Genomic DNA, 14,114 nt, shown 5'->3' on the forward strand with positions numbered 1-14,114 from the left:
AAAAATGAAAAAGGGAAGAAATATAAAACTTAAATCGGAAAAGAAAGAGAAAAAACAAACGGAAACCATGCACGCTAAAACTAAAAGAAAAATCGCCTGGAAAAACCGTGCAAAACCTGAACTAGAAATGTAAATTAACAACAAGAAGAAAAAGAAGTTGGACTATGCACAACAGGTTATCTATCCGAGCTGGTAACGGTGGTTAGTAATAAACCTACTGGTATTGAGTTTGAATCTCAAGTGATGCGATATTTTTTGAACCTTAAAAAAGGAAAAAAAAAAGGGTAAATGGTCCTAGCCAGGACAGGAGTTGGCATCATAGACCACTGTATGACGTATACATACAAAAGTGGGTATGATTTGCCAAAGGTCTATATTACCCTTTATACGTTTAGTGAGGGGGTTGTATCGAAGCGGAGCTCAATTTTAGAATCAACAAGATTGAGTGGGCATTTGAAAGCATATGTAATTTTTAGGACTACCATAGCACTTGCTTTTTTTAGTCAAACTCGCCAAGCTTTTATTGAACCATCACACAATTTATGGGGGCGAACAAGAGATCTCCAGGGTGGCCTAACCAAAAAACGAGACCAACCAGGACTAGCCCTTGGCGGCATATTTTGATAGGAGAATTCTCTAAGCGCCCCCTCGGCCGAGCCAGGGCTCGAACCAGGGCGGGCAGCCTGCGGGAGCGCAGGGCTAACCAACAGGCCGACGTCCTGTTCTCACCAGGGTGGCCTAACCAAACATGGCGATCGGTCTCTAGAGTTAAAGCATGCTTTGCTAGTCTGTTGGCCTTGATATTCGAGGTTCTAAACTCATGTAAAATAAGACAAGAAGAAAGAGTACTAGAGCTTTGCTTGATCTCATGCACAACTGCTCCATAAGATGACGAGGTTCCTTTCCGATTAGCTTCAACCGCTTTTGTGCAATCAGATACCACCGTGATCTTGTGAATGAATAGATCGTTTGCCAGGGCTAGAGCTTCTCTAATCGCCAAAGTTTCAAGTTACTTAGGTTCATCTATATTCCTGAACATGACCGTGGATGCTCCCTGGAAAACTCCTGAAACATCACGGCATATAGCTCCGACTGCACCAAACCCTCCTGCTCTGGAGACTGCCGCGTCCACGTTTGGCCCTCCTGGGTTCGAACCGAAGTAGTTGGTCATGGTGGTGTCGCTACATGTGCTGGACCATCTCTCTATGAATGCATGCGATGCAAAAGGCGTTTGTAATATTCCTTCATGTATGATCTTTCGCCGGGCATACCAAATCGCCCAGACCGTGGTGATCAAGGTGGTGAACTCCTGTTGTGGTAGAGACTAACTCATAGCGAATAACCATACCTTCGCATTTTCATCGCGGTTCATGCACATGTGCTGGACCATCTCGTCATTTGATAGCGCCCATGCACTCCTTGACAGCGTGCAGTCTAGAAGCGAATGCCGCCGGTTATGTTTCGCTTCGCAGATTGCACAAACATGTGAAGAAGATATGTTCCAGTGATGAACAACGCCACTAGTTTTTTTTTTGCACAATATCGGCCTTGCTTTATTAAGCTAAAACAGAGTTTACACGGATTATATTAGGATCATGAGGCGATCCTAGCCAGAAATAACGCCCTTGGGGAAGAGAAACCCCATGCCTAGCTAGAAATAACGCCCTGGGGGAAAAGATCGTCACTAGTGGGTAGTGAGTGCTGTGCAAGTCTCCAGGAGAACATCTTAAGCTTCGAAGGCACTTGCATTTTCCACACCCATTTTATACGCAATTCGTACAGATCCTATTTTTTTAGGGGAAGATTGTGCAGGTTTTTTGTTAGACATTCGTACAGATAGTACTCCCTCCGTCCCAAAATAAGTGACTCAACTTATTTTGGGACGGAGGGAGTATGAAATAGAGATGGTCCAGCATATGCAGCGGCACCAAAGCCCAAAGCTGCAAACGTTGTGGCTGTGGGCCGATGTGGGCAACATGATTTTGTTGTCGTGTACAACAAGTTGGATGGAGTTGGCGTCGGACTCCTTCCGTCCTTGGTTATATACAGCCTCCCTAGCCAGGTCTCGACCGATCCATGCATGAACCAGAACTCCAAAAGAGAAGAGAAGAGAAGAGAAGAAGAATCACGCGACGCGAGCAGAGGAAGAGGAGAGGCAAGGGAAGCCATGGATGCGGAGGAGGGGAATACATGGGAAATTCTTTGATTGTAACCAGGTGATCCGCAACCTGATCCCTGTCTTATTTCATTGCGTTGCTGCTCTACATATCCTCGTATCTATCTACCTGAAGATCAAAGGGTCAGGGCTTTCCCCTGCCTGTTTCCTAGTAGTTCAGTAGTACACTATGATGTGCTCTTATACTGGAGCTTATTTATTGAGCTTATTTATTTATCGCCCTCGGCCATACCTTGGTCGAATGAGTTTATCATTCTAAAGGAGCACCATCGAAATATGGTATATGACCGGTTTCACTGCGCCGGCAACATCATTGATAGCCGTTGGTGACCTGTTGCGATGGACGTCACATCATTTTCAGATTTAAGTTTGTGTCCAGTCATGCTGAACGGGTTCATAACTTAATATAATGGATTTTTTTAAGGTGCTACAGTGGGCTTACATAGAAAGAGTGGTGTAGGGAAAGATAGGGATATACAGACATGATGGATTACAATCTCATAGATAAGTGACACTACATGGTACTCCAGTCTCATAGCAGATTTGAAGCCTGCTCCTCTGCATATTGATTGCATTTGGTGCAGATGAAGAAGACACAACAGAAAACACAAGCTCTGGCAATGCAAAGGTCCATCTACACATTCTGGGGACTAGATTGTTGTTACCAGAGCCGGGAACTTGCCTACTGTATTATTTGATTGCATTGCTCGTCTCCATATCCTCATCATCCACTCAACCTGCCTCTACCTGCAGAACATCGACGACGGTTATTTTTTGAATCGTGTGGTTTTGCAGCGAGAACGGCTCACGGCAGTCGTGGGGCTTACATTATCAGTTCACTTATTCGGGATCAGAAGCTTCAGTTTACCTGTTCCCGTCTATTTAAATTTTCGATTTGCAAATTATTTTGTTTCCTGCTGTAAGATTGATCTAACGAATAATTTTATGTTTCTATTATTTCCCTTGCATCTCTTATCTGTTTCCTTTTTCTTCCTGTGTAATTTGAAGTTTATGTGCGTGTGGTTATAATTTGGGCTCGCCTAATGAGAAGAGCCACAATGGTGCACTACTGGCATGTGTTATTGCTTTGTGATATTTGGAGTAAATGGTAATCTGGTGTGCGCACTACTACTATGTACTAGCATATTACCAGACAACTATAAAGGTCCGTAATGTACCATAGCACAATATATTTTTCAAGAGGAAATCTCCCATAAATATTTTGTAAGACTTCTTGTTTTGTAAACAGCCTATTCCCGTCATTTGAATCCCGGTGAATGGAATACATGATATGTGCAACAACTATAATTAACAGTTTGTATCTTCACAGCTAGTTATTTGTTTATTTATTTATTTAGAACGAAGACACGAGACGCGTCCGACTTTAACTTAATAAAGGCCACAACAGGTAGCATCCAACATAGGTTTGAAAACACAACGACCACCAAAGGCCAACATAGGTTCGCAGCTAGTTAACCTAGATGATATAGTTTTGTTACCGCTCAGATGCAGCTTTTTAAGATCCAGGCAATCTGACTGCGAATTCCTGCATCCTTTGTTTATTCAAAATTTATTGTACCTGCTAGGTCAAAAGAGAGGACCAAATATATGAGGATTCAACGATTTTAAGTTCAAGAACAATTCATTTCTAAGTTTTCTTTGTTGCAAAGGAGTAGTACTAGAAACCATCTGAAATACTTATTCAATATTTAGGAAGAAACTGGATAGTCAATGCTTAGAACGAAAGTCCCAAGTGGATTAAATGTGTAGCATGGGGTTTATTTCTTGTTTACCTTTGATGAGGATCAATTAAATTGTTTCACTCCTAAACTCGTATCCATTTGTGCGCCTCAGGATTAAATGTGTAGCATGGGGTTCTTGACGGCTCTCAGGATTAAGAGGGCGGAACCTGAATCATTAGGAAGTTAGATGCAAATGACGAGCGGGTGCTTGAGTATGCAAACACATTTGTTCCGGGATCGCCCAGATGTGAAAGAGATGTGGTGTCAGGACACAACCTCTCCTTACTTGAAGATTTCAACACTTCATCATGTTCGGTTAAGTTGAAATACCCTTTATTTTTGGGAAGTGATTCAAATCAGCCAAACTGCCTACCATTTTGCCGGTTCAAGAACCCGTCCACTAACAAACATATATAAGTGCCATATTCAAATCCACTCGCGCTTTATCTCTTCAAGAATTGCGCCACCTCTAATTTTTTTTTCTGCCGTGCATTCAACTATAGTACTCTTATACAACGAAATATTTGGAAATAGCGGTGGGCCCAGAGCCCAAAGCGGCAAGGACTGCGGGCCTATGTGTGCTGCGAAGCAACATGATTTCATTGTAAAGGCTGGGCCAGGGCCCAGGATGCATATGTAGGACGAGTTGGAGTCGGCGTCGGATTCCACCGCCGGCCTTATATACAGGCTCGCCCTAGGTCTCCCGATCCATCCATCCATCCGGGCAAAAGAGGTGCAGTCTCGGCGATAAGCAGGGACAAGGAAGGGAGGTATTTGGGCTCTTCGGCTGTTACGTTTGATGGTTTGGTTGATGCAGCGAATCTGGAAGCACTTGCGTGCAGCGAGGCATTAGCTCTGGCAAAGGACCTCAACCTCTCACATGTGATCATAGGTTCTGATTGTATGCAAGTGGTCTCGGACATCAGGGAGAATGTGCTATCATCTTATGCTGTAGTTCTTAGTGAAATTAGAGAGTCTACGAAAGATTTTGTGAGTGCTAGTTTTAGATATGAGTGTAGGGAGGCCAATGCTGAAGCCCATGCCATTGCAAAGGCTGCTTCAGCTCTTCCTTCTGGTCGCCGCTTGTGGCTAGGGATCCTACCGAACATCACTTGTATTCCTTCTGTGTTATCTTTTGAATAAATCCCTAGTTCACCTCAAAAAAAAAATCCATCCATCCATCTAGAAACCAGGGCAGATCTTGTAGACGGAAGGGACGCCATGGATGTGGGTGACGGGGTGGCGGGGATGGTGACGGGCCCTCCCATGCCTGCTCCGCTCGACGAGCAAGGCGACAACATGCTACTGATGTATCTGCCGACACCGAAGCCGCTGCCGACGCTGATGATGCCGACGCCACCACCGACGGTTGAGGAGTTGAAAGCCTTGTTCGCCAGGCTCCAAGGAGAAGACGGCAAGCCGTCCAAGGAATTGCTCCGGCAGATGATCGGACCTCCCATGCCTGCTCCGCTCGACGAGGAAGGCGACAGGTTGCTGATGTATCTGCCGACACCGAAGCCGCTGCCGACGCTGATGATGCCGACGCCGCCGCCGCCGACGTTGGACGAGTTGGAATCCTTGTTCGCCAGCTTTCCAGGAGAAGACGGCAAGCCGTCCAAGGAATTGCTCCGGCAGATGTTGCTGGATATCGCTCCCCCTGCTGTCTAATTACTTAGCTTCCTTTCTAAGCACTGTTTTCATTGTTTTTAAGGGTGTGTCTAGGGCACATCTAGATATGCTCTAGTTATTGCACATCTAAGTAAGTGAATCAAGCATAAAGAGAAAAGAAAAAAAAAGGAAAATATCCACAGGAATCTCGACGTAAGATCAATGACATAGGACTTAGATGTGCAATACTTATGGCACATCTAGATGTGCTTTAGCAAAACTGTTGTTTTTTAATCGATGATGGACTACCTGCTGCCTAATTGTTATTCAATTTTGCTAAAGCACATCTAGATGTGCCATAAGTATTGCACATCTAAGTCATATGTCATTGATCTTACATTAAGATTCGTGTGAATATTTTTTTTCTTTTTTTTCTCTTTATGCTTGATTCACTCACTTAGATATGCAATAACTAGAGCACATCTAGATATGTCCTAGACACACTTATTGTTATTCTTTGTTTGGCAAAAACAAATGTAATGCCATGTTCAGTTCAGTTTAGTTTCTTTGCTTGCTTGTTCCTCTTGAATGAAAGACATAAGTTGAACATTTCATCTGCAGCTGCTGCCCGCAACTTGCCCGCTGTCTTATTTGATTGCGCTGCCTCTCTGCATATTCTCATATCTATCTACACACTCTGAAAATTGGTTGTGACACGCTGACTGAAAACACTCGCCCAGGTTATCATCAGACCGACTGATTCACCATTTTGGAAAGGACTTATGCGAACGAAGGACTTGTTCTTTCGTAGGGTCAAATTCTTAGTTGGCAATGGGATGTCAACAAGATTTTGGAAGGATACATGGTTAGGAGAGACACCCCTCACCGTCCAATATCACACCCTTTACAACATTGTGCAACGTAAAGAGGATTACGTAGGCATAGTTTTCCAAACAACTCCCTTGAATATTCAGTTCAGACGTGCGTTAGTTGGAGAGAGATGGATTGCCTGAATGCATTTGGTTCGGAGACTGATAGAGGTTGAACTCTCCGACCAGCCGGATTCGACACAATGGAAATTAACCAAAAATGGGATTTTTACGATGAGATCATTTTGAAGGAAATATGCCTTAGAGGCAATAATAAAGTTATTATTTATTTCCTTATTTCATGATGAATGTTTATTATTCATGCTAGAATTGTATTAACCGGAAACATAATACATGTGTGAATACATAGACAAACAAAGTGTCCCTAGTATGCCTCTACTAGACTAGCTCGTTAATCAAAGATGGTTATGTTTCCTAACCATGAGCAATGAGTTGTTATTTGATTAACGGGATCACATCATTAAGAGAATGATCTGATTGACATGACCCATTCCATTAGCTTAGCACCCGATTGTTTAGTATGTTGCTATTGCTTTCTTCATGACTTATACATGTTCCTATAACTATGAGATTATGTAACTCCCGTTTACTGGAGGAACACTTTGGGTACTACCAAACGTCACAACGTAACTGGGTGATTATAAAGGAGTACTACAGGTGTCTCCAATGGTACATGTTGGGTTGACGTATTTCGAGATTAGGTTTTGTCACTCCGATTGTCGGAGAGGTATCTCTGGGCCCTCTCGGTAATACACATCACATAAGCCTTGCAAGCATTGTAACTAATGAGTTAGTTGCGAGATGATGTATTACAGAACGAGTAAAGAGACTTGCCGGTAACGAGATTGAACTAGGTATTGGATACCGACGATCGAATCTCGGGCAAGTAACATACCGATGACAAAGGGAACAACGTATGTTGTTATGCGGTCTGACCGATAAAGATCTTCGTAGAATATGTAGGAGCCAATATGGGCATCCAGGTCCCGCTATTGGTTATTGACCGGAGACGTGTCTCGGTCATGTCTACATTGTTCTCGAACCCGTAGGGTCCGCACGCTTAAGGTTACGATGACAGTTATATTATGAGTTTATGCATTTTGATATACTGAAGGTTGTTTGGAGTCCCGGATGTGATCACGGACATGACGAGGAGTCTCGAAATGGTCGAGACGTAAAGATTGATATATTGGAAGCCTATGTTTGGATATCGGAAGTGTTCTGGGTGAAATCGGGATTTTACCGGAGTACCGGGTAGGTTACCAGAACCCCCCGGGAGCTAAATGGGCCATGATGGCCCTTAGTGGAAAAGAGAAGAGGCAGCCCTACATGGGCTGCGCGCCTCCTCCTTCCCCTAGTCCTATTAGGACTAGGAGAGGTGGCCGGCCCCCTCTCTCTCTTTTCCCCCTCCACGAATCCTATTCCAACTAGGATTGGGGGGGGGGGGGGGGAATCCTACTCCCAGAGGGAGTAGGACTCTCCTGGCGCACCCCTTGTGGCCGGCCAGCCTCCCCCCTTTGGTCCTTTATATACTGAGGTAGAGGCACCCTAGAACACACAAGTTGATCCACGTGATCTATTCCTTAGCCGTGTGCGGTGCCCCCAGCCACAATATTCCTCGATAATACTGTAGCGGAGTTTAGGCGAAGCCCTGCTGCTGTAGTGCATCAAGATCGTCACCACGCCGTCGTGCTGACGGAACTCTTCCCCGACACTTTGCTGGATCGGAGTCCGGGGATCGTCATCGAGCTGAACGTGTGCTCAAACTCGGAGGTGTCGTAGTTTCGGTGCTTGATCGGTTGGATCGTGAAGACGTACGACTACTTCCTCTACGTTGCGTCAACGCTTCCGCAGTCGATCTGGTGGGTACGTAGACAACACTCTCCCCTCTCGTTGCTATGCATCACATGATCTTGCGTGTGCGTAGGAAATTTTTTGAAATTACTACGAAACCCAACAGTGGTATCAGAGCCTAGGTTATTTATGTTGATGTTATATGCACGAGTAGAACACAAGTGAGTTGTGGGCGATATAAGTCATGCTGCCTACCAGCATGTCATACTTTGGTTCGGCGGCATTGTTGGACGAGACGACCCGGACCAACATTACGCGTACGCTTACGCGAGACCGGTTCCCCCGACGTGCTTTGCACACAGGTGGCTTGCGGGCGACTGTCTCTCCAACTTTAGTTGAACCAAGTGTGGCTACGCCCGGTCCTTGCGAAGGTTAAAACGGAGTCTATTTGACAAACTGTCGTTGTGGTTTTGATGCGTAGGTGAGATTGGTTCTTGCTTAAGCCCGTAGCAGCCACGTAAAACTTGTAACAACAAAGTAGAGGACGTCTAACTTGTTTTTGCAGGGCATGTTGTGATGTGATATGGTCAAGACATGATGCTGAATTTTATTGTATGAGATGATCATGTTTTGTAACCGAGTTATCGGCAACTGGCAGGAGCCTTATGGTTGTCGTTTTATTGTATGCAATGCAATCGCGATGTAATGCTTTACTTTATTACTAAGCGGTAGTGATAGTCGTGGACGCATAAGATTGGCGAGACGACAACGATGCTACGATGGAGATCAAGGTGTCGCGCCGGTGACGATGGTGATCACGACGGTGCTTCGGAGATGGAGATCACAAGCACAAGATGATGATGGCCATATCATATCACTTATATTGATTGCATGTGATGTTTATCCTTTTATGCATCTTAGCTTGCTTTGATTGATGGTAGCATTATAAGATTGTTGGGGAACGTAGCAGAAATTCAAAATTTTCCTACGTGTCACCAAGATCTATCTATGGAGAGACCAGCAACGAGGGGAAGAAGAGTGCATCTACATACCCTTGTAGATCGGTAAGCGGAAGTGTTCAAGTGAACGGGGTTGATGGAGTCGTACTCGTCGTGATTCAAATCACCGATGACCAAGTGCCGAACGCACGGCACCTCCGCGTTCAACACACGTACAGCCCGGTGACGTCTCCCACGCCTTGATCCAGCAAGGGGAGAGTGAGAGGTTGAGGAAGACTCCATCCAACAGCAGCACAACGGCGTGGTGGTGATGGAGGAGCGTGGCAATCCTGCAGGGCTTCGCCAAGCATCACAGAAGAGGAGGGAGAGAGAGATGCAGGGCTGCACCAACGAGAGATCAAATCACGTGTGTTTTTGGGCAGCCCTAGGCCTCATATATATAGGGAAGGGGAGGGGCTGCGCCCCCTCTAGGGTTCCCACCCCTAGGGGGGCGGCAGCCCTAGATGGGAAGCAAGGGGGGCGGCCAAGAGGGGGAGAGAGGGAGGCGCCCCCTAGGGTGGGCCTTAGGCCCATCTAAACCTAGGGTTTCCCTTTTTTCCTCTTAGCTGCCCCTTGGGCCTTGTGGGAGGCGCACCAGCCCACTAAGGAGCTGGTCCCTCACCACTCTTGGCCCACGCAACCTTCTGGGGTTGGTGGCCCCACTTGGTGGACCCCCGGGACCCTCCCGGTGGTCCCGGTACATTACCGATAAACCCCGAAACTCTTCCGGTGACCAAAACAGGACTTCCCATATATAAATCTTTACCTCCGGACCATTCCGGAACTCCTCGTGACGTCCGGGATCTCATCCGGGACTCCGAACAACATTCGGTAACCACATACAAGCTTCCTATATAACCCTAGCGTCATCGAACCTTAAGTGTGTAGACCCTACGGGTTCGGGAGACATGCAGACATGACTGAGACGTTCTCCGGTCAATAACCAACAGCGGGATCTGGATACCCATGTTGGCTCCCACATGTTCCACGATGATCTCATCGGATGAACCACGATGTCAAGGACTTAATCAATCCCGTATACAATTCCCTTTGTCTAGCGGTACGATACTTGCCCGAGATTCGATCGTCGGTATCCCGATACCTTGTTCAATCTCGTTACCGGCAAGTCTCTTTACTCGTTCCGTAACACATCATCTCGTGATCAACTCCTTGATCACACTGTGCACATTATGATGATGTCCTACCGAGTGGGCCCAGAGATACCTCTCCGTCACACGGAGTGACAAATCCCAGTCTCGATTCGTGCCAACCCAACAGACACTTTCGGAGATACCCGTAGTGTACCTTTATAGTCACCCAGTTACGTTGTGACGTTTGATACACCCAAAGCACTCCTACGATATCCGGGAGTTGCACAATCTCATGGTCTAAGGAAATGATACTTGACATTAGAAAAGCTTTAGCATACGAACTACATGATCTTGTGCTAGGCTTAGGATTGGGTCTTGTCCATCACATCATTCTCCTAATGATGTGATCCCGTTATCAACGACATCCAATGTCCATGGTTAGGAAACCATAACCATCTATTGATCAACGAGCTAGTCAACTAGAGGCTCACTAGGGACATGGTGTTGTCTATGTATCCACACATGTATCTGAGTTTCCTATCAATACAATTATAGCATGGATAATAAACGATTATCATGAACAAGGAAATATAATAATAACTAATTTATTATTGCCTCTAGGGCATATTTCCAACAGTCTCCCACTTGCACTAGAGTCAATAATCTAGTTCACATCGCCATGTGATTAACACTCACAGGTCACATCGCCATGTGACTAACACCCAAAGAGTTCTGGGTTTGATCATGTTGCTTGTGAGAGAGGTTTTAGTCAACGGGTCTGAACCTTTCAGATCCGTGTGTGCTTCACAAATCTCTATGTCATCTCCTAGATGCAGCTACCACGTTCTATTTGGAGCTATTCCAAATAACTGTTCTACTATACGAATCCAGTTTACTAAGAATAATCTTTACTAGTGTCAAAGTTTGCATCGGCGTAACCCTTTACGATGAACTCTTTTACCTCCTCCATAATCGAGAAAATTCCTCAGTCCACTAGTTACTAAGGATAACTTTGACCACTGTCCTGTGATCCGCTCTTGGATCACTCTTGTACCCCTTGACTGACTCATGGCAAGGCACACTTCAGGTGCGGTACACAGCATAGCATACTGTAGAGCCTATGTCCAAACATAGGGGACGACCTTCGTCTTTTCTCTCTATTCTGCCGTGGTCGAGCTTTAAGTCTTAACTTCATACCTTACAACTCAGGCAAGAACTCCTTCTTTGACTGATCCATCTTGAACACCTTCAAGATCACGTCAAGGCATGTGCTCACTTGAAAGTACCATTAAGCGTTTTGATCTATCCTTATAGATCTTGATGCTCAATGCTCAAGTAGCTTAATCCAGGTTTTCCATTGAAAACACTTTCCAAATAACCCTATATGCTTTCCAGAAATTCTACGTCATTTCTGATCAACAACATATACTCATCAGAAATTCTATAGTGCTCCCACTCACTTCTTTGGAAATACAAGTTTCTCATAAACTTTGTATAAACCCAAAATCTTTGATCATCTCATCAAAGTGTACATTCCAACTCCGAGATGCTCACTCCAGTCCTCAGAAGGATAGCTGGAGCTTTGCATATTTATTAGCATCTTTCAGGATTGACAAAACCTTCCGGTTGTATCACATACAACCTTTCCTCAAGAAAATCGTCGAGGAAACAATATTTTGACATCCTATCTGCAAGATTTCATAAATAATGCAATAATCGCTAATATAATTCCAACAGACTCTTAGCATCGCTACGAGTGAGAAAATCTCACCGTAGTCAACTCCTTGAACTTGTCAGAAAACATCTTAACGACAAGTCGAGCTTTCTTAATGGTGACATTTACCATCATTGTCCGTCTTCCTTTTAAAATCCATCTACACTCAACAGCCTTACGACCATCAAGTAGTTCTTCCAAAGTCTACACTTTGTTTTCATACATGGATCCTCTCTCGGATTATATGGCCTCAAGCCATTTATCGGAATCCAGGCCCACCATCGCTTCTCCATAGCTCGTAGGTTCATTGTTGTCTAGCAACATGACTTCCAAGACAGGATTACGTACCACTCTGAAGTAGTACGCATCCTTGTCATCCCACGAGGTTTGGGAGTGACTTGATCCGAAGTATCATGATCAATATCATAAGCTTCCACTTCAATTGGTGTAGGTGCCACAGGAACAACTCTTTGTGCCCTGCTATACACTAGTTGAAGTAACGGTTCAATAACCTCATCAAGTCTCCACCATCCTCCCACTCAATTCTTTCGAGAGAAACTTTTCCTCGAGAAAGGACCCGATTCTAGAAACAATCCTTTATTGCTTTCGGATCTGAGACAGGAGGTATACCCAACTGTTTTTTTTTGGGTTGTCCTATGAAGATGCATTTATCCGCTTTGGGTTCGAGCTTATCAGCTTGAAACTTTTTTCACATAAGCGTCGCAGCCCCAAACTTTTAAGAAATGACAGCTTAGGTTTCTCTAAACCATAGTTCATACGGTGTCATCTCATCGGAATTACGTGGTGCCCTATTTAAAGTGAATGTGGTTGTCTCTAATGCTTAACCCATAAACTATTGTGGTAATTCGATAAGAGACATCATGGTATGCATCATATCCAATAGGGTGCAGTTATGATGTTCGGACACACCATCACACTGTGGTGTTCCATGCTGTATTAGTTGTGAAACAATTTCCACAATGTCTTAATTCTGTGCCAAACTCGTAATTCAGATATTCATCTCTATGATCATATCATAGATCTTTTATCCTCTTGTCACGACGATCTTTCAACTTCACACTGAAATTACTTGAACCTTTCAATAATTCAGACTCGTGATTCATCAAGTAAACGTACTCAACATCTACTCAAATCATCTGTGAAGAAAGAACATAACGATATCCACTACATGCCTCAGCACTCATTGGACTGCACACATCAAAATGTATTACTTCCAACAATTTGCTTTCTAGTTCCATTTTACTGAAACCGAGGCGTTCAGTCATCTTGCCCATGTGGTATGATTTGCATGTCTCAAGTGATTCAAGAAATCAAGTGAGTCCAAACGGTCCATTTGCATGGAGTTTCTTCATGCATATACACCAATAGACATGGTTCGCATGCCTCAAACTTTTCAAAAACGAGTGATCCCAAAGATCCATCAACATGGAGCTTCTTCATGCGTTTTATACCGATATGACTTACGTGGCTGTGTCACAAGTAGGTGGTACTATCATTACTATCCTTTTTGGCATGAACATGTGTATCACTACGATCGAGATTCAATAAACCATTCATTTTAGGTGTAAGACCATTGAAGGTATTATTCAAATAAACAGAGTAACCATTATTCTCCTTAAATGAATAACCGTATTGCGATAGACATAATCCAATCATGTCAATACTCAACACAAACACCAATCTCGATGGTAGAAGGAGCGTACGATATTTGATTATATCAACATTGGAAACACTTCCAACACATACCATCAGCTCACCTTTAGCTAGTCTTCGTTTATTCCGTAGCTTTTATTTCGAGTTACTAACACTTAGCAACCGAACCGGTATCTAATACCCTGGTGCTACTAGGAGTACTAGTAAAGTACACATCAACACAATGTATATCCAATATACTTCTATCGACCTTGCCAGCCTTCTCATCTACCAAGTATCTAGGGTAATACTGCTCCAGTGGTTGTTCCCCTTATTACAGAAGCACTTAGTCTCGGGTTTGGGTTCAACCTTGGGTTTCTTCACTAGAGCAGCAGCTGATTTGCCGTTTCATGAAGTATCCCTTCTTGCCCTTGCCCTTCTTGAAACT

General features: G+C 44.4%; 1 protein-coding gene across 1 annotated transcript in view; it reads right to left on the reverse strand.

The window, feature by feature from the left end:
- Window positions 1-214: 214 nt before the first annotated feature.
- Window positions 215-14,114, reverse strand: part of LOC147974320 (uncharacterized) — a 42,372-nt gene continuing 28,472 nt past the window's right edge. The window contains exons 2-3 of the mRNA XM_087520005.1: window positions 730-989; window positions 215-261 (exon numbers count right to left, since the gene is read on the reverse strand). Coding sequence (XP_087376131.1) covers window positions 215-261; window positions 730-989 — 307 coding nt within the window. The remainder of the gene's footprint in view (window positions 262-729; window positions 990-14,114) is intronic.

The sequence above is a fragment of the Triticum urartu genome, chromosome 4A (genome assembly GCF_056163025.1).
Source record: "Triticum urartu cultivar PI428250 chromosome 4A, HENAU_Tu73, whole genome shotgun sequence".
Lineage (NCBI taxonomy): Eukaryota > Viridiplantae > Streptophyta > Magnoliopsida > Poales > Poaceae > Triticum > Triticum urartu.